Source organism: Sylvia atricapilla, chromosome 7 (genome assembly GCF_009819655.1).
Source record: "Sylvia atricapilla isolate bSylAtr1 chromosome 7, bSylAtr1.pri, whole genome shotgun sequence".
NCBI classification, from domain to species: Eukaryota; Metazoa; Chordata; class Aves; order Passeriformes; family Sylviidae; genus Sylvia; species Sylvia atricapilla.
Window position 1 is genome coordinate 17,106,292 of NC_089146.1, and position 19,162 is coordinate 17,125,453.

The 19,162-nt window shown below is 44.8% G+C and overlaps 1 protein-coding gene across 1 annotated transcript; it reads left to right on the forward strand.

The window, feature by feature from the left end:
- The first annotated feature begins 9,081 nt into the window (after nt 1-9,081).
- Nucleotides 9,082-18,352, forward strand: CHRNA1 (cholinergic receptor nicotinic alpha 1 subunit). Its single transcript, XM_066322777.1, has 9 exons — nt 9,082-9,174; nt 10,945-11,090; nt 11,237-11,281; nt 11,706-11,815; nt 12,043-12,238; nt 12,849-13,086; nt 14,174-14,397; nt 15,675-15,914; nt 17,849-18,352. The coding sequence occupies exons 1-9, from the start codon at nt 9,132-9,134 to the stop codon at nt 17,978-17,980; spliced, it is 1,374 nt and encodes a 457-aa protein (XP_066178874.1). The 5' UTR covers nt 9,082-9,131; the 3' UTR covers nt 17,981-18,352.
- Nucleotides 18,353-19,162: the final 810 nt, after the last annotated feature.

Here is a 19,162-nt window from a genome sequence, read left to right on the forward strand (position 1 = left end):
TGCTGAGCAAACCAAGACAAGAAGAGAGCCTTGTGCTCTGGCCACGTGCTGGCAGGACTGCAAGCAAAGGGCAGGGCCCCTGTGCCTGGCAGTGGGTTGTGAGGAGCTGGGGTGGCACTGGCACTGTCCCCCCAGCAAACTTCCCCAAGGTCCCCTCCCTGCAGCACGGGACTGGCTGGTGCCCTGAGCTCTGCCTCCAGCTGATTCCAAGGCTGATGTACTGAGAGGAGGAAGCCTTACCTGAGCATTGAGGGGTCCAGCTCTTCTTCAGTTTTTCAGCACATTCCTCCCCAGCCTTAGTCATGGACATTTGGAGTTATGCTCTTCACCAGAGCCCTTGCATAATCTGATCATTTCTTCATGCTGGCCTGATTGTCTCTCTCCATGCTCTGGCCCACACCAGAGATACTCTTCTTGATGCCTCCTAAATCTCAATTTGGACAGTATGATTCAGTGATTATTGAATGTCTCTTGCTGATTTCATGGTCAGAGTAACATTTTTCTTTGATCTCTCCCAAGAGTGAAGTCAGTAAGCTGCTCAAGGAACTTTTTTAAGAGCTTTTATTTAGATGTCCTTTTCTATTTCTCATTCATTTTGTCTCAAGGACATGTATAACACCTTACATTACTCAGGTGTTTATCAGTACTCTGCCTTGGTCAATTAGAGCAAAAGGTTCTTAGGCCTCTGGGAGTCTTTGATTAATGTATTTCCCGAGGCAATTAGGCATTATTTTGAAATATATATTTGGCAGCCAACCAGGATTTATTTTCAAGCATTATGTTGCCTGTAACTTTTTTTCTTGTTACCAAGCCTAGAAATTGAATGCTAAACTTTTTCTCTTTGCGTCTTTTATTTATCTCTCATCACTAACTCTGTCAGTAATGCAAATAGGATTGTACAAACTATTAGAATTACTAATTTTGTAGATTGGTATTCATAAGGTAGTGTATCCTAAATCTTGCTTGAAGGATCACTCTCTCAACTTAAAAGAACTTGGCACGATGCTGTTGCTCACTGCTTAAATCCAGCACCTACTCTGCTCTCAAAAAACAGAAGGGGAGAGATTCGTCCAATTTGTTATCTGTTCTTTTATCCTCTTTCATGTTTTCCAGCATCATGATGCTGGACATATGTTGTCTATACCTTGCAACAACTCTCATATGACACCTTCCACTAAACTACTGGGATTCAGGTACACTGAGAATGCTGCAAGGTGAATTAGACACCACCAGTATGGTGCAGGACAAGATACCTCACTAAAAGGGAGATTTAAAGTCCACCTGAGTACTTGTATTTAAAGTAAGCAGAGGCCAGTAATGAAATACATGTAGAGGAGGTGGAACATCTCTTGCAAGCTGCTGCAAGATCTGTTGCATTGACATTTGCAGATCCTTTCCTCATGGAAAACTTTGAGCTTCTCCTGGAAGTACTTCTTCTTGCCGTTCAGAGAAAAGGCATCATTTCCAAATGCATTACAGTACAGTGGGTATACTGGGTTTCAATTTTGCTCAAAAAACTCCCAAAACCCAGCAGTCCATGATCAGCAATCCAAATATTCACTCTTCTCAATCATTTCAAATACAGTGCAATGCTGAGTCTCTAGAGCTCCTTCATGCCCTCCTGTAGGAAGAATTGTGGTCTGCCCACAGCTGATTTTGGAGTTCTCTCTCTGTAGCCTTAATCAAGAAGGATTGGTCTGAGGCTGCAAGGAAGCAACCTGTCATTGACTGGTGAGGATATTGGCAATGGAGGAAGCTAAAGGAGAGTCACAGGTACTGTCATGGAAAGTGTGGACTGGCTTGTTCAGTCATCTGTGTCCATCCTTGGTTTGGAAATCTCCCCCAGCATTAGAAGGAATCTAACTTTCTCTTGCACTTCATGGGAGGAAAACTCCCACTGATGTTCCCTTTTTGACCTGCAGCTCTGATGTGAGGTTTAGCCCCACAGCTAAGCTACTGTCAGTTCACTGATAGTGTCAGTTAAGGATGAGGCTCTTGCTGCTGCCATAACCCTCCTGGAGAGCCAGCAGTCAGCACAGCAGCCTTCCCAATAACCATCCTAGTACATCACCAGTGACCTGCAAGTGCAGGGGGCACAGAAAGAGAAGAAAGGGAAGATACCAAGTCTTCAGAATTAGTTACCTAAAGTATCCAAGGAAACTGGTCATATGAAATATTGTTTTTAGTGAAGGCAGTATGGTTGGATGGATGTTGTATGGAATGTGTATTATCTGGACACTGCTAAGCTGCTCACACCACAAAGCCATTTGCTGTGCTGCACTGCACTGTTGAAGTCTTTTGTGTGTGAACACACGCTGTGTGCAAACTCCAAGGCTGTGTAGATGTAGCCTTTGCTTGCTAGGAGGATGAGCTTCACAATCAGGCTAATCCAAAGGTATACTTTGTTAAGAATCATTAAACTGGAACTCTCTTTTCCAGTGCCATTTTCTCTTATGGGGCTGCTCCACTGGCTCCTGCACAGCTTGAGTTACACTCACACTGCTCCCCTTGCTGTGGAGGGTGTTTACCAAGATACTCCCCCAAGTGTCTCGAGTACAGTGTTTTGAACTCCTGTCAAGTCCCAAATATCGGTGAGCAGGGAAATCTGGAATTTGTCTTCATGTGAAATGTTGAGTAGAAGTCCATGAGCCTGTCAGAGGAGTGGGACTGCCTGGTATTCAGTGGCCCACCCATTTGTGCCTCACCATTGCCAGCCCCCACCCTCCTGCAGGGACCCAGCTATCACTCTGAAGGTGTATCTGGAGTTTAGGGCATATCTCTGTTCTTCTGTTTTATCAATTGCAAATGCAAGCTTATAAGTTCCTTGTTGTCTAACACAGCTAAGATCTTGCAGGCTGCCAAGGAGGCAAAATAAATCTTGTGTGATAGGTGAGAGCTACACACCAGGAGCCACAGAAGTCAGTATTTTCCACTAATTACCAAGAAAATTCTGTGTATGTTGGCAAAGATCCCAACATAAGCAATAAAAGTGAGTACTTGTCATGAGGTCAGTCCCAGGTAAATCACATATCAACAATTCCAAGTGTGTTATGTGCAGGAGTAGAAATCTGTCCCTGGGAGCATGGCTAGAGGGTGGTATTTCCTGCTTTAAAGCACTCTGAAGGCTCAGGTAGCACAGTGAAGTAGATGCTGACTTTTCAAAGGCAAGCACTGCAGCCCCAGGTGAGAGGGATGCTTTGCAGAGATCTGTGGTGTTTTCTAGGATCAGCAGGGGCTTATGGAGGGGAAGCACCTTGTGGGGAGGGAGAGGGCTTCGCCAATCAGCCTACTGGCAGAATTAAAAACAAAACAAACTTGTTCCTATGTGCTTATCCAGATCATACCAGCAATGAGAGAACCTGCACCCCAAAGGTCAGCACCCTGCTCTCACAGGGTTACAGAGGTTCTCAGGATCACAAAAGCTGGTCCTAATTGCACTCACTGCAGCTGTGATGTGGGATGGTTCAGCATGTCTGCCTTCCATCAGGGCAGAGGAGCCCCGTAGAAAGCAGGTGACATCCAGATGGATATTTATGCTCTCATCCCATAGCTGAGGTTATATCAGTATGTGCTGTGAGGTGCTCCATATTTCAGGATTTATTTTGTATATGGGAGTCATGACATTGCAAAAGGGTTGTCATCCATTATATCTTTGTGGGCAGCAAAGAAGGGACTGGTCCAGTTAATCTGTGCTTCAGCCTCAAGCATTAAAACAGTCCTACATTGCCAGCCCTTCTTTCCACTGGCTGTTTAGTGGAGCCCCCCTCAAAATGCCTTTGGGAAAACTCTGAACTATGTAATACTGGCCAACATGTGCCAGACCTCTGGGAGCTGAACAAGAAGCTTTTATGTGAACCTCATCTTGAACAGTCTGCTCTGCAGTTACTCCAGTGGAGAATCATCTGCCTTTAGAAACAGACAAATGTATTTAAGCAGGTAAATGTGAGCATCCAGAGAAATACTTCAGGCTCAATGCTCCTGTGGTTCCACTCATGAAACCCTTGTATGGAAAGGAGTAGGGATATGCTATATGAATTTCCAGAAGTCAGGTAATGCTGAGCTCCACTTTCTGCACTGGTAGTAACTCGATTATATACTTACAAATAGCATCTGAATATGCACTTAAAATATGATAATGTCACCTCCAGAGGCAGAGAGTCCTAGGAGAGCACTCTGGTGCCTAACACTCATTTAAACTTTGTTTTGGTTATCTCCACTGTCAGGATGCAGCAGAACTGGCAGCAGAACTGTTTCCCAGCTTTGACATCCAGGGCACCCTTTCTGCCCAGTTTTACTATCAGCTGCCAGACTTCTGTGTTTTGCGGAGTTTTTTCAGCTACAGTGAGAAAACTCATGGCTGGTGATTACAGACAAAATTCAGAACAGGTAGTAGCAGTGGTCTGTGCCAGATGAGTGCATTTTTCAGCTTGTGCTGCTGAGGAAGGGCAGAGCCTTAATAAAATACAGGTGTCACCTAGCTGCCTCTGAGAATTAGTGAGATTTTTCCCGACCACAGTAGCAGAGTAGCTCAGGAGTCCTGCCGTGCAGGAAAGTCTTCCTGAGGCTGTGGACCAGCAAAGCTGCTCCTTTGCTGTCCCCACCACTCTGGCAGGGTTCACACAAGCTGCTGTGCTGACAGAGCAGCCCACAGGAGCAAGGCACAGCAAACCTCACAGCTAATGGACTTGTCCTCTTTTGTTTCTTGTTTGGCTCTCCAGCGTGACTCACCTTGGCCCTCCTTGTATTTGGATGGGAGCCTGAGAAGCAACCATGTCAGAGATGTCAGCTGGAGCTAAATTTGCCACTGCTCTATTCAGTAACTTTGTTCAACTGCAGGACTGGTTTCCTGGTGTGTCCATAACAAAAAGGCAGTGTGACTCTGCAGCCTGCTTACTGATTCCTTGGACATTTTATGGTCGCTCAGCTTTTGCCTGTCACCTCTCCTGGTTCTGTTTTCAGTTATTCCTGTCTTCATTTTTGCTGAATTCATGGTTGCCCACTGCCTTGTTCCAAGTGGGTAAATAAGTCTCTCTTGACAGTGTTCTTTCTGTCTGAGAAGTGTGACGATGAGGGCCAGTGCCAGCTCAAAGGCAAGCAGTGTCTCTTCTCACCTGCATTAGATTAACATTTGTGCTACTGATCTAATGATGTCTTTTATGGTGGTTATGATTTCTCTGTTTGACTGGGGACCTTTTCCTTTTCTCTTTCTTTCAAGACTCAAGTTCTTTTCTTTCCAGAAGCATCCTTTAAATTAGGTAACTGTGCACCATGTCTCTTCCATAACCTGAAAGCTCTGTAATTGCAGAGGTTAAGATCACCACTTATGAGTAAGTTTTTGGTATTTTCAATTCCTTTGTGTGATGTAATAGAAAACAAAGAAAGTATGTGCTGAAGCCAAATTTGCTACAAACATCTGTGGGGATAAAACATATCTGCGGGTTGGTGGAGGTGTGTCTGAGTATGGAAAACTGCAACGTTGGATTTCTTGATTTGAGGAATTTACCCTTGTCTATCAATAACGTTCTGACACGTATATTACCGCTTAGCATGTTCTTACGGGTCCTGGAATAAACCGGGTAAGTACAGTCCTTCAGCATCTCGAGACTGTCCTTAATTCCCTGAATGAATTTCTTCTGGGAAATACTTGCTCCCCGTTCTGCCTTGCCGCGGGCAGTGCGCGGTTGCAGTCCCGTGTGGCGGCTCATCCCCTCATCCAGCTGTTGCCATCTGGCGGCCGTGGAGCCGAGCGGCCGGGCTTCCAGCGGGAACGCGTGCCACGGCCGTAACCAGGGCGGTCTGGGAACAAACACACGGCACACTCACAAGCACTTGTCTAGCCACCTGCCTTTCTCAGAGCTGCCAGAATCCACTGTGGCAAATAATGCCCTTTTCTTGATACAAAAATGCGTTTAAAAAGGTATATACTGCATCTGAAAACTAAAGCTAAAACTGCTGCACACTGCTATTTTTAACCTTTCCTTCCTTTAATTTCCCTGATGTACTCTTTAACCTTTCTCTGTTCTTTTTATTAATTTTGTTTCTGCTTCTCACCACCTCCACCCTCCCACAGGCCCTGTCGTCCGTGCGTGTGTTGGAGCCTCTGGCACCTCTCTCTTCCATCGGGCACTGCCTCTCTGCACGCAGTCCTGTGACAAAAAATTCGGTTAAAACCTCGTATTCCTCCCTCTGTCAAAAGCATTCGGTGTTCTGCTCACCTTCACCGTGTCCGTACAGTATCACCCTGCCAAAGAGGCCTTCCTGCAGGAGTATTTGTTCACGGCCGACTTCCTCCGGGCAGGAGCCCTTGCAGCGCTTGCTCCTCGTACAAGGACGGAAGGAGCAATGCCCTAAATCGGGCAAGCAGAGTGAGTTTGCTGCTTTCCAGTCAATCTGAATGGAGCTGATCTGCCATGAGCACGGTGGGTAGTGGGTTTGTCTGAGGAATGGGCAGGGGGCTCATAAAAACAAGCCAAAAAAGTTTGAGTAGAGATAGATGTAAAAAGGGGATTTTATGAGGGGATGAAACATTTGTCAAAAAAATTTCTGAATACTCTGAAGGAAAAAACAAAAATACCCAGCCTAGCAATGGATCAAATTCAGGCATTCAGTGCAGCTCAGCCTCTTCCCTTGTTGTTTCACCTCAGTCATGATGGGTCACATTCCCCAGTTTAACAACAAGCAGCATTCACTTCTCTGTCCATATTTAACTGCAGTAGCTCAGGTTGCCTGGGGTTTTTTGCAAGGTTAAAGGCTTTGTGCCTCTGCCAGGGAACATTTCTGGCAGCCAGGCAGTTGCTCCCCTAAGGCCTTCTCCAAATACCTGCTCTTTCCTCTTCCAACACGAGTGCTGATTCCAGCCAGGGAGGGGAGGCTGGCTCCCAGGCTGGGGGCTCAGCCCAGCTGCAGGAGAAATAATGTGGGGGCTGCAGACTTTCTGGGACCGCCACATGCCCTGCACCCTGCCAGCTCCAAGAGCAAGACCTCCTCAGGAGGGCCAGACCCTTTTGTTACCCGAGAGCTGTCACCTGCCAGAGTGTGGTGACACTCTCCTCCGTCCGTCTGGGAGCGAACCTGGCAGCCCGGCCCAGGGTGGGCAGGAATGCTTTGAGACCCTGAGAGGATCCGGAGGGCCGTGGTCAGCATTCCCACAGGGCCTCCATGCAATTGTATCTCCAGGGCAGCTGCCTGGCCTGGGATAAAGGCTGGAAGCAGTCAGACGCGGGCTTGAAACAAGATCGCTGCAACAATGGGAGCTGCCGGCCACAAATAGGTCAGAGTGGTGTAGATGGAGACTTTTTACTGGAGGGTAAACGTAAATGCAGAGGCTGACCGCTTAGTGGAGGGAGGTGGGTGAGGGAGAGTGATTAAAAAAATAATTAAAATAGTAATAAAGGCATCCAGCATGAAACACCAAGCCAGCTGGCAGACAGCACAAAAGGCTATCCAGCAGAAATAGAAAATACATCTGGTGTCACCCAGAGGCAAAGCTAAGAAAGGTTTTTCTGGTGAATGTTTTCTGGAAAAGGGAATTTGGAACACTGTGTGGGAATGCTTGTGGCAGGTCACCCAGTGCCATGTGCTATCTCCTCATGGCAGTTGCTTGAGAAAAATACAACACCATTAGCATTAGGTAATATATCCCCAGGACACCACCCCAGAGTCCTGAGACTTGTGACTCTGGGGCTACAGTGACAGACTTCTTATGGGGAGTGTGTGTGTGTGTACATTCAATAGTATGAAATTATTTAGCTGACTATTTTTTTCTGAATACAGAAAAACCTCTGCAAACAAACTGTCCTGTGGCACTGAACTCCACTGCAGACAAGCCCTGCAAAGAAGTGTCTTGGTTAAGCCAGACAACAGCTAAGTTTACCTCAGTGCCCTCTATATTTTTTTGCATGGGACAGCAAGTGAATCCAAATCTGCCTTCTACAGACCCTACCAAAGCTCTCTCTTGCTTTTTCTTTGAGACTGACAGTTCATACTCTCTATCTGTTCCAGGTACAGAAGCCAATTTGCACTGTGAATGTTGTTATCACTTCCTCCTAGGCCTCCTCCAAGTTTATTGAAACCAGATCACCTGAACTGCAAAGATCATTCACGAATTTATAGTGGTATCTTTCCTTTTTGCTTCATCTCCTGTCCTAGAAACTGATGGACTTGCTCTTCTTATGCTGCTGAACACTTCACAGGGCTATCTCGCTCAAGGTTTTGTTCCTGAGTGATATTGTTGAGTTCAGAGTTGATAATTGTATATATATGAGGTAGATAGATATTTATATGTATGTGTGTGAATATATATATAATTCTCCACTATTTCTTGGTTTTTTTGCTAGCCTGAATGACCAAGTATTATTACCAAACACATCACTTTTCACTCCCTTCCAGGTGATTTATGGCAATAAAGAGCAAGCACTTGCATACCCTACAGAAATCCACTGGATCTGCCCTGCTATAAAAACAAACCAGTCATGTTTCTACCACTTGACTTTCTCAGTTCGCTAAGTATAGAGGCAGTAGCAGCTAGGAGGGTAGGATGTCTTCTCTTAGTCAATAGCTATCAAGGTGGGGTCTCTACCAGGAAGTCCTGGTAGAATCAAGGGGATGGATCTCTCTTGAAAATATTTGTTTACTTCTTCAGGGATTTCACATCCCTCTGTGGAGCCAAGGGAGGAGCCTCCTCCCAGCATGCTGTCTGTATGCTGGTGGGTGTATCAGAAATAATTCACTCTCTTTAGTCTCTGGGGAACAAAACCTTAAACCTAGCAGATTGTTCTGTTCACAAAAAAGTTTCTGAGGTCTCACCAAGCTGTTCAGTTACTTATAGACAATTCTTTCTTAGTTTATTTGTGTGTGTGTTTGCTTAGTAAGTCACAGATTACATTGATACCTAGAAAAAAAAATGACCTTCTGTAAACTGCAGCAGATATTTGATGGGTGAAACACACTGTGCTCCCATTTCCAGCCCAGTGGTGCAGTGGCCCTCAGCTGTCATTCCCAGAACAGGTGCTGTAAATCAATACCCTGGTGGGTATATTTTGGCAGAGCCCTGGTGAGGCAGCACAGCCCCCTCTGAAGAGACCTCAGAGGTGCTTTGTGTGTGCCTCCATCTGTATGACTGCAGCAAGAGGATGATGAAGGTCCACTGTGTACTCCTCCTCATCATCTCCACAGGTAAAGGTGTTCCAGCCATTGCCTTGAAGGGGGTGTTTTCTCCTTCCAGAGCATGTGGGACCAGGGCTTTGCATATACATCAGCATGGGCGAGTGTGTGTTCCTAGAGCAGCCTGTCCTACTGGTAAGGTTTTATGAACGCACCAAAGCATTTAAAGGAAAGCTTTGGAGTGCATTAGTAGCAGCTCAGATATTTATAATTTCAGGCAACAGATATTTTGAACTGTTTGTGTTTATTTTTTTTTCTCTCTGTGATCTTTTTTTATGCTCCCATTTGCCCTAGTGCTACATATATTTCAGAATATGTGAAAGGATCTAGTAAGAGTGACTTGAAATGTGAAAAACCATTACAAAAAGCTTCATTAAATTGTGGGGTGACTGACAAGGAGGTAGAATTGATTTGCAGCTGCATGTGCTGTACTAAGATAATTCTTTTTAAAGTGTCCCTTAAAAGAATAAATATTTTGTGATCCTAAAAGCTTTTCAAAATGTTCAAACAGTATGCTAATTTCCTACCAAGCCACACCAGAAGGGAGCAATGTGAAAGGATTTTAATTGGATTAAAAAGTATAGAGCTTCAATTAGACGTGATGCTGTGATCATAACTTAAAAATTGAAAGATGTCTCCTGCCCACCCTTGCTCAGCCTCTTGGCTGAGGAAGGAAACAGTTCCTGTCAGCAACAGACAGCTTTTCTCATTGGCATCCAAGTATTTTAATATTATCTCATGGCAGGACAAGGCCAAGGCAGAATCCTTAGCAATCTCAGCTCAGCTACATAAAAGGAGCTGATGAAAAGTCAGTTAGGAAACCAGGGGAAATCCTAGCTTAGGTTGGAGTCAGCAGCAAAATTCTTGTTGACTTCTGTGGCCCAGGATTCAACAGAAAGGGGGAGACAAGGGTGCAATCTGCCAAAAATGCTTGCACTGAGGCTCAACTGTTCTGTTCCCTCTCGCTACCTTTAAGAGAGGAGACATACAAAAACATCCCCAAGCATCCCTTCCATTTGCTTTCCTCCCCTGTACCAGAGAAGCAGCTACAGTCTGAGGGCATCATGTCCCTGCTTCTTCTGCCACAGGCTTTCTGGAAACAGGGGCCCATCAGTTTTCCAGAGCCCTTGCTCCTTGGCAATGCAGTGCCATGTACAGGCACTGTGAAGGCTCCACTGGAACAGGGTTGCTCCCTGCCATTTTCACTTGTGAAATTTTTCTTTCAAGGCTCTTTGGCACAGCATGGCCAAGACATGCTGGGCAGCCTGTGAGCAGAGCTGTCCATGGGCCCACCCCACACAGTGAGTGGTTTCCTTCTCTCACCGCCTGCACAACCTGAGCAATTCCCATTGTAAAGAGGAGCTCTTGTTCCACTTAGATTGCAGATGCAAGGAGTCTGGGTGGTGAGGCATTCTCAATGACTGCTGTGCTTGGCTCTCTCCTTTAATGTTACTGTCACAGGGAAGTCTGTGGAATTGAAGGTGGAAAAGGCAACATTAGAAATCCCTGAGACTGGGTATTTTGTGTTTTACTGCCCATAAGTAGTGCATGTTAGCACAGTTTCAGGCTGGAAGACTCCTAATGTTCAGTCTGATGCACACAGTCCTGCCTATTTGGATTTGTTCATCTCCTGGTTGGAGGCCATTGTCACAGGGAGGACTTGGTGTTATCCCCACACCAGCAGCTTGCCTGGCAGCATTTCCTCCATGCCAGCCTCAGACTGAGAGTGCTGCAGCCTGTTCCCTGCCCCTTCTGACTGGTGCCACCCCTGCTGTTGTGCAGCTGGGCTGGGGCTGTGCTATGAAGATGAGACTCGCCTGGTGGAGCACCTGTTCAGTAACTACAACAAGGTGGTGCGCCCTGTGGAGGACCATCGGGACGCTGTCGTTGTCACCGTGGGCCTGCAGCTCATCCAGCTCATTAGCGTGGTACGGTATGAGCATGGGTAATGCTGAGCCACTGCCTTATGTGATTGTGCCAAATGGTGTTGTTTTTCTGAAGAAACAATTTTTATCCTTTAATCTTGATGCTTGCTGATACTGCCTTATTTTTTTTTTTCTTTCCTTTATTTTAGGATGAAGTAAATCAGATTGTGACAACCAACGTACGCCTGAAACAGGTAATGCTAAATATTCTCAACCATTTCATCTAATTCAAATAAATATACTGGACACAGTCAGGAATTAACTACACTGTCATACTTTTGGGGTCAACTTGGACAGGACAGCAGAGCATCTCTTCTTACTGAGGTCTTAAGAATAAAGTGCTCCAGATGCTAAGAGTCTTAAGAAAAGCATTTGGGGTTGTATTTCTAACAGTAGGCTTCTGATTTATTTATCTTTGTGTTATTTTCTTTTGGGGCTTTTTATAAGCTTCTTAAACCAAAATTGAAGTTAATGTAAAAGATGAGCTGGGGGTCTCACTCCCATATTTTTATGCTTACCTGCATGTCCCAAAGCAAGGGGGCAGCTATTTCTGAGAAGTACTCAAACTGACCCCAGTGCTGAGAGAGGCTCTCAGGGGCTGAAATATTCCCTCTTCAGCAATGGACAGACGTCAACCTCAAATGGAATCCAGATGACTACGGTGGCATAAAAAAAATCCGCATCCCCTCAGATGATATCTGGCGGCCAGACCTCGTTCTTTACAACAAGTAAGGGGTGCCAGCTGCCAAGGGAGGGAGGGAGGAGGAGCTCTGCCTTCTGGCACCACTGTGGTGGGACAGTTTTCCCATGACATCTCCAGGGTGCAATTCCTCAGAGTAAGCTTCTCTAGGAGCAAGCACTGGGGAGTCATTTGACCCACAGCCAGAGAAATCCTTTTGTGACTGTGTTGATTATGCTGCCCACATTGCTTTTAATATCCTTCTTCCTTCTGCAGTGCAGACGGTGATTTTGCCATTGTAAAATACACCAAAGTCCTTTTGGAGCACACAGGTCTGATCACCTGGACACCACCAGCCATTTTTAAGAGTTACTGTGAAATTATAGTCACACACTTCCCATTTGACCAGCAGAACTGCAGTATGAAGCTGGGAACTTGGACATATGATGGTACAGTGGTTGTTATTAACCCGGTAAGCAAGGAGTCTGTAGTTGGGAAAAGCAGCAAAGAACTGTATATGTTTTTAGAGAAATCTCAGATTTAGAATGGAATATGACCTAGTTTTAACTGGAAAAACAAGCAGACCCTGCCTGTAAAATAGAAAATCTCATTTGTAGATCTAGCACAAGATTTCCTGGTTTGGCTCCTAAATTCTGCATACAGATTATCTCTGTGCTCTAACAGTCTCCTGTCTGTCCTCTCGCAGTTTTGCACCACTTTTTATGGTGCTGCCTGTTCTGTTACTGTTTGTTTTCTTGGGTTTGGGGCTTTTTTTGAGGGGGTACATTTTCTCTGCCCATGACTTTCTGCTGCCAAGGACTCTTTCCTTGTCCCCCCAGGTATGTCTCCTATCTGTAATATTTTTTCAGTCTACTATCCCTGACTGTTTCTGCAAATGTTGAATGCTGTGTAGAGGGTGATATTCTAAGGCAGAATAGCATAGACAAGACATGTTAATTCACCAAAAAGATACCACAAAATGCATGAGTTATTTGGAATCCTGTTCCTGAGCCAAACCTGTGAAGTTTTATTTTGTTCAGAATACCTGGTATTAAGAATTCGTTTGGGTGTTTTGCTGGCAGGAGAGTGATCGTCCAGATCTGAGTAATTTCATGGAGAGTGGGGAGTGGGTGATGAAGGATTACCGTGGCTGGAAGCACTGGGTTTACTACGCTTGCTGCCCTGACACCCCTTACCTGGACATCACCTACCACTTCCTCATGCAACGCCTGCCCCTGTACTTCATTGTGAACGTCATCATCCCCTGCCTGCTCTTCTCTTTTTTAACAGGGTTAGTTTTTTACTTACCCACAGATTCAGGTATGTAAATTTTCTCATTCTACTTTAATAGAAACTGTTCTTCTAAGAAGTTCCTGAGAAATTCCCAATATTTGAATTCATCCACCAACTTGAATGCCAATGCATACTAAAACTGGGCATTTCCACTGAAAGTAATGGCTTTAAATATTCTGCAAAGAAAAGATAAGTGCTGAAAGCTGAAACTGTTGATATAAATAAATTGGGGTGCTTTCCCACAGAAATTGCCATGGAAATCTATCCAGTTAACTTCTGTAAACTAAAGATTTAGCTGGATAATTTTGATGTTTTGCCATAGGTAATCAGTGTGTGTTAGTATATCCTGCAGTAAATGAGCACACAGGGGTGACAGAGGCCCTTCTGCATTGTGTTGGAGCAGAGAGCTCATTACCTGCTCTCACACACATCACCTCATGTGACAGAGTAATCCTGACCTGTTCTGGCCTCCTTTGTCTCTACTGAGCCACTCATGCTCCCTGCAACCATTTCCTCTGTTTCATTCTTTTTGCTTTTTGTCAGCTTTTCATACCACTTAATTTCAGTGTAAGCACCTTCTTTTGAAGTACTTGATGCATTTTTTTTTGAGTGGGAAACTTTCTACAAAGTTGAACTGGATAAAAAGAAGTGTGAATATATTTTATAATTCATTTTTTACATCCTCCACATGTAAGGAGATCTCACATAGCAGCTGACCTGATGTCAGATGTGATTTTAGTCTGCTCCCTCAGTCCAGAGACAGAAAGGGAAGCAAATCCTCAGGAGGCTGTGGAGCAAGCACTAATCAGGTGCATACAATGCATTGTTCAAAATGCAGAGCCCACAGAATGCTCCTAGCAAGTAAAAATATCCACCACCCACACCTCAGCCCAGTCATTCTGGTAATTCCCACCTTAGTGCTGGAGCTGATGCTGTTAGGTTCTCAGGTTTGCCCAGCCTACTTGCTGCTTTGGATGCTGGCAGAGATGATAGCACTGCAAATGCACACAGGTGTTTGTGTGAAGAGCTCTCATCCACATCCTGCTTCTCAAATAAATGCTCTCTGTACCAAATGATAGGAGCAGCAATGATTTGGGGGGCTTTTTTATGACAGGTGAGAAAATGACTCTCAGCATCTCTGTCCTGCTGTCTTTGACTGTGTTCCTGCTGGTCATCGTGGAGCTGATTCCCTCCACGTCCAGCGCAGTGCCTCTGATCGGCAAGTACATGCTGTTCACCATGGTGTTTGTCATCGCCTCCATCATCATCACAGTCATCGTCATCAACACCCACCACCGCTCCCCGAGCACACACACCATGCCCCACTGGGTCAGGAAGGTGAGCTCTCTGGCTTGGCACACTTGCTGGTTTCCACCAAATGCCCCATATTTTATTGGCAAGTTTTCTAATAAAAGTCAGAAACAATTGGGGAAGGAAATGCATCATGTTAAAGGTCTCTAGGCACAGGAGCCAGTGTTTACTACTTAGCTGTGCATAAAGTCAGCAAGATTGCTAAACTGCTCCTTTAGGTAACAAAATTGTCCACCGGGGTAAAGTCTTGTAGGGAACAGATGAGACAAAATATGGGCAGCTAAAGGTAGGGAGCAGGGAAAAGAAAATGGCCATCTGGACTCGAATTACATATCCTGGTCTAATTCTCCACCTGACTGCAAGGGACTGCTGCCTGCCAGTGACCAAGCCCACCAGGCTGCATGAGTGCAGAGCACAAAGGCCACTGGGAATACCTGAGTTCAGCATCCTGTTTTGCAAAAGCTAAAAAATCTTCTCTGTACTTTTCCAGTATACAGTTGCTCTGCAACCCTTGGGAGTAAAGGAGATCCTTGCACAGAGCCTAAATGGTAATCCTAAATTGTAGAAATAATTAGTTGTCTGTCATCACGAGTTCTTTGCCAGGGAGACAGTATCAAAGATCATCTGATTCATTTAGTAATCTTTGCTGTTTTGAAGCCTGACTGGGTTTGTACTAAACCATGACATGAAAGGAAGTTTTTCTGTGTATTTCTAATTATACTTTTAAGATAACAGCTTATATCGGATTCCCTCTACAGCACAAACAATCCCTGCAGAAGGGAAATTTCATCAGGAAATGCTGTGTGTGCTTAACATTGCTCTGGCAGCACGTCTCTGTCACTCCAAAGGAATTTACTGTAAACCTTATATCCCTGTATACCAAACATTCATAACAGTGAAATCAAACCATAGTAGCCAAAGGAGTTTCTTTTTAGTCCATTCTTCAAGTCAGGTTTGTTGGCAATATGTTTCAAGTTAGACGAGATGGCTAGAGCTCTGTCAGCTCATACTAGCTGGGGATCTTCCCACTGTATATGTGGCTGTTGGGTGTACAGCTGGGAAATGGCTCTCAGAAAACGTGTTGCAGGCCTGCGGGTGACTCCCTCTGCCCCGGGACACGAGGCTGACAAAAGCCCCAGTGTAACTAAGGCGTGGGCTGTGACACAGTCGGAGAGGGAATCTGTAGCAGACCCAGCACGGGAAGCGATCTGGGAGGGGAGAGGCTTGTCTTTGTTCAGCACACAGCTGCAGCTGTAACACAGCCCCACAGATCAGCAACTGTCATCTTCTCCCTTTGTTTTCAGATCTTTATTGACACAATCCCAAACGTCATGTTTTTCTCTACAATGAAACGACCATCAAGAGACAAACAAGACAAAAATATTTTTGCAGAAGATATTGATATTTCTGACATTTCTGGGAAGACAGGTTCTGTGCCTGTCAACTTCTACTCCCCGCTTACCAAAAATCCAGATGTGAAAAACGCTATAGAAGGAATCAAATACATTGCAGAAACGATGAAATCGGACCAAGAAGCCAGTAATGTAAGGCACTTCTTTGTGCATGATTCATTTCTAGCTTTAGAGTTGCTACATCTTACATTTTGGCAAAATATCCCTGCCTTACAAAAACACTCCAAGCCTGGTTTGGCTCTAGCACTGGACAGTCTTCTCCCCTTAATGGAGTCAACAGGGAGCAACAAATAATTGCCACAGATGTTAAGTGAATATTGGCTCCCCAAAATAATAGAAAAGAAAAAAGTGTCAGTGCTAAGGTTTTCTTATGTGATATGGGAAGCCATAGAGATGGAATGTCTGTGAGAAGAAAAGCAGTTTCAAGAACTGTAAGCAAGTTCCAAAACACATTTCTTCTGTCTCCCACTCAGGCATCTTGCCCCTGTGGTAAGAAAGATCCTACTGCTTCTGAAAACCCAGGAAGCAAGCCAAACTCCAAAAGACTAGTAGTGTTCTCTAAGAAGTGTTAAATGTAACTTAGAAATTACATTTCCAATTTTGATAAGGTTTTGTTTTATTCCTGAATACTGCAAGTAGTCCTTCCAAATGGAGTATGTCATGAGCTACTCTGATTACTGACTTTTTCCACATTGCAAGCCAAAGGAAGGATAAAAGCATATAGAGTCACACATGGCAGCATTCCCTAGGAAAACCTAGCCCTGCCTCCTTCTAGCACATTCGGTACAATTAACCTCTTTTTTATTCCAGCTTCCATAGCTCACACAGCTTTTGCAGGGGTAATTCAGTCTTGGTATTTCACTTTCCTAAGTGGTTATGTACCTCTCCTGTTGAGCTGCAGGCTAGTCTGAAGACAGGGGTGTTCTCTGAAAAAATAATTTGACCCACGCTTTTGAAAAGGAGGTGCCTCCTTCCCATGGACAGGATTTACACCACGGTGTTTGTTCCTGTGACCAAATTCCTGGAGCATGTGAAATGGCTCTGGCTGTAGTCTCATGTTCCCCATGACTCCTTTGCCTCTCTGCAGACAAACTGTTCCCTTCAGCAGGGCTGGCGTGGCTTCAACATCTCTGGGCTTCACTTCCTCCTTGGCGTACAAGGAGGTCTTCAGGTTACCAGCAAATGCCCCCTTCGGAAGTGGAGCCCAGCTGTTTGTGTCATCTGGGCACTATTGATGTATCACTTCCAGAGGGTTTCAAAACTCAGGTTCCCTAAATAAACTGAAAGTTGTGGCTTCTGAAGGCTGTCACTTCATTGCATTTACTTCTGAACCACCTCATAACAGTATTCATTATCAGCATCCTCTAGATAAATTACAACAGCCTCTTTGACTTGTGGGAGAACCAAGGCACAAGCAGAAGGTGCTTTAGGTCAGCACATGTCACTCCTTAAGGTGGAATTACAGGGTGAAAATCATGAGCCTGGCTGTACTTGCTGCTTGCACTGTGCATGTTCTTACTGTGCTGGGTTCCCACCAGGAACATCCAGTGAAAAGGTACAGAGCAAGTGGTTCATGGTGTCCCACAATTGGGAAAAAAAGACTAATGGAGCTACCAAAAAGGTTTTACAAGACATTAGATTGCATGGAAAGCAGGAATTAGAGTTAAATTAGCAGGAATTGCCCAGATATCCCATAAGAACAAAAAAGCAGTGGAAAAAGAAAAGTCAGTTGGGTCAGACTAAGCATTTTGCTTTCAAGATTTTAAACTCTCTTTCAGAAGCAACAATTGGACTAAAAATTAAGCTTTTCAACATTTTCTTTAAATTAAATTGTTCAGCAAATTGCTAGGGTTTATGGTTAGTTTAGCATTTAAATTTGTATTTCTAGGTTGCTTCGGCTTTTTTAACCACTGACCTGCTTTTGAGAAGAAAATGAGCATTTTTTTGCATAGCAATAATGGTACTTTTAGAAGAGTCTCCCCCTTGTTCAAGACAGTAAATTACAAGAATGCTGGTACAAACAGGGCTCTGCAGAGATTTTACTGTCTCCTTTGTTTCTTTCCCAGGCTTCAGAAGAATGGAAGTTTGTTGCAATGGTGCTTGATCATCTCCTCCTTGGCATATTTATGCTAGTTTGTTTCATAGGAACATTAGCTGTATTTGCTGGTCGCCTTATTGAATTAAATCAGCAAGGATGAACGTCAGCTGGAAACTATTTGCTACCCTGAATCCGAAAGCATCATAGCCATCAAAATCTGGCCAGCCTCTGAAAGGTTCACTGACAGGAATCAGTAACCGCTGGGAAAGAGCAGGGATAATAAAATGTAAGGCTCGATACTTAGCACTTCTGAGCTGCTGCTCAGTAGCATTTAACTGCCAAAACAAACACCTGCATTACTGGTAAACTTGAACGCCTGTCAGCCAGGTTTTGATCCATTTTACCCTTTATTAAAAATGTTAACCTATTAGTAAGACTGTTTGACTTTGTAAGCATCAGATACTATTCCAGTGAAGTCAATAGCAGTGTAATAAGCTTTAGCTGAGCTGTAAATCTGTATCCAACTTTAGCATTCAAGCTGGTTTTAATTTCTACTCTGTGGCTTTTGTATTAGCAGGGTCACTCCTCTGATAACACTAGATATAACTGTCAGAAATATCACAAACTCCATGCTTAAGCGTTTGATTTTCATGCACAAATCTGAACTGAACTGACTGTCATGCATGACTCGATCCGTAGCAGCTCTTGCTGTACCGAAGAGGAGAAACTTACTTGTTCTTTACTGTGGGAAGGATCCAATCTACCCCTAGGATAATCTCCATATTCAGCCCACTCTGGTCTTGGAAGGTTGATTTCCCTCTCCATTTGGAGTGATGACTAATGGGGGGGGAGGGGGGGGGGAAGGAGGGCACCTTCAAACACAATTCTCTCTGTTTCCTGAAAACTGTCCCCTGCCCTGCTAAGATAGACATTTTGTGAGCATTAGAGTCAGTCACGGCGCCACACCGCTCATTCCCAGGGAAGGTGCGGATCTCAGCTGCGCTTGGGCGTGACACGGTGACGGGACCGCTCCTCCCGTGAGCAGCTCCAAGAGCTGCCCGAGCTTGGCTCAAAAGTTGAGCAGCAGCTCTCTCTGGTGGCTGCAGCAAAGCAATGCTGCCTCTGGCCAAACACCGCCGGGCTTGGGTTACTCTCCATTCGACCTAAGCAAGAAGTCTCTGCGTTTCAGTAGCGCGGTGAGGCAATACCAGCAGTGCTGCCTCTTCCCAAAAATAAATAAGGATAGGTGGGGCAACTGCGACAAGTTACTCATCTTTTCCAGCTGGTTGTCCAAGCCAAGAGCACTGCTTTGCTAACAGCTGTAAACAATTTATTGTGAGGT